At 39.4% G+C, this 1805-nt stretch overlaps 1 protein-coding gene across 8 annotated transcripts in view; it reads left to right on the top strand.

Annotated features, from left to right (window-relative positions):
• Positions 1–1805, top strand: part of NEXN (nexilin F-actin binding protein) — a 14031-nt gene that overhangs the window by 8955 nt on the left and 3271 nt on the right. For 5 of the 8 annotated variants that reach the window (XM_029963996.1, XM_029963993.1, XM_029963990.1 and 2 more), the window contains one exon: positions 864–1061. In XM_029963996.1, coding sequence (XP_029819856.1) covers positions 864–1061 — 198 coding nt within the window. Of the gene's footprint in view, positions 1–860; positions 1062–1805 lie in introns of all 8 variants that reach the window. The other 3 variants (XM_029963995.1, XM_029963992.1, XM_029963989.1) reach the window with 1 other exon arrangement.

Here is a 1805-nt window from a genome sequence, read left to right as displayed (position 1 = left end):
GCCCTGATGAAGCCCAAAGCACATCAGCTCAGAGCTGTGGGCCAGGACCCGAGCTCAGCTCACATTCACCTCCAGAACATTCCTGCTGGGACAATCTGTCAGCAAGTTTGTCCAGGTCCATGCCCAGACACACACAAGTGGAAGCTTTGGCAAGGAGTTGTTTTAACCTTCCTGCAGGACTCACACTGTCACCACTGGCCATTTTGGTAGCACACAGCTTCAGATTTTAGTCGTACTGCACTTCAGTCTGAGAAAATGTTACTTCTTCCATTCTCTGCTTTGGAAGGAATGAAAACTGCCTTTCCTAAGCCCTACCATGCTAGGAATTAGTCTGTAAGATACACCAACTGCTCCTAAACAGCCAACTAAGCCTAACCCTACTGGGAAGCCAGAGACAAGGCCAGGGAAAGGAGGAAGCCCTTCTGGTGGGTTCTATAAACCAATAAACCGGCAACAGGACTTTTATAAACTATTTGTGCACAAGATGAGTTTCTTCTGAAAATTCTGTTCAGTTCTCCTTACTGTAAATGCTAATATTACTTAATTCAGTTTGCTCCAAAGAAATGGCAGCTCTGTGTACTTCAGTGTTAAGAGCAATGACATTTAAACACTTAGTTTAATGATGGTCTGAAGGAAACAAGAATGAATTGCTTTAGATCCTAAAGGTGCATTTAGAGGGCAGAAAATACTTCATTAAAGTTTTAGCACTGTAGCTAAAGTCAAATACAACCCCTCCAAACCATTCCCTCCCACAATATTAGAGGAATGCCCACAAAATATGTCACCTGTTTATGTGACATAAATCTTTTATGTCCCACAAGTGTCTGAGCAATGCTGTGGTTTCATCTCTGCATTCCCAGCAGGTGCTGGATGATGAATCACCAGAAATGTTTAAAACATTTTCTCAAGAATCCCTCGTACCTGGGAAACTGGAAATTAACTTTGAGGAGCTGCTGAGGCAAAAAATGGAAGAAGAGAAGAGACGCACAGAAGAGGAGCGTCGGCAAAAGTTGGAAATGGAAAGGCAAGAATTCCAACAGCTGAGACAAGAAATGGGAGAGGTTTGTGCATCAAACAATATGTTGAGCATGCTCTGAATAGATCATTTCAGCTAATTATTAAAATCTCAGTTTAAGGCTGTAGCTAAGAATTCCTTTAAGGGAAATGTTAAATAGACACGTTCAATATTGTGTGAAAGGAAGGAAAAATAGAAACCCATATTTTGCAAACACTGTATATAATGATAATGACATATTTTTAACACTAATCTAACCAGGAAAATGTTTTTATCTCTTGCCACCCTTAAAGTAAACAACAGTTTCAAATTTGTAATTTTTATTTTGCAGTCGCTTCTGAAAATCTCTAGAGCTTTACTAAAATGATTAGACAATATTTACTGTATTGGGAGAACAGAAATCTTTAGTTCCCAAGTGAAAATACAAAACTAAAGGTAGGAAAGAGCAAAAAATCCTGCTTTTCCTCAAGGAAACACTGTGTTAACTAATGAGGAAAGAGATACAGTGGGCTTTTTCTAATTGGTGTATCAAGGGTTTGAAGACTGTCACAGTTGACTGTACAAATCACACACACGATTTGCTTGACATTCCAAATGTTTAAAACATCCCAGTCATGAACTTTACACTTCAATTTGGCTGTGGGTGGCAATCCTTTATTATTCCCTTTTGAAAGTTCAAGGACTGTATTATTTTTTTTTTTTGTTAAGCAAAGCTCAAGTGAGTAATAAAGGCTGTGGCTTGTGATGTTCTCAAGTCATCCCAGGGAAAAAGGGAGACAGAGACATCCAG

Source organism: Manacus vitellinus, unplaced genomic scaffold (genome assembly GCF_001715985.3).
Source record: "Manacus vitellinus isolate BGI_N305 unplaced genomic scaffold, ASM171598v3 scaffold_67_pilon, whole genome shotgun sequence".
Taxonomy (NCBI): domain Eukaryota; kingdom Metazoa; phylum Chordata; class Aves; order Passeriformes; family Pipridae; genus Manacus; species Manacus vitellinus.
The sequence above is the reverse complement of the archived record's forward strand: the minus strand, read 5'-3'. Positions and strand labels throughout refer to the sequence as shown.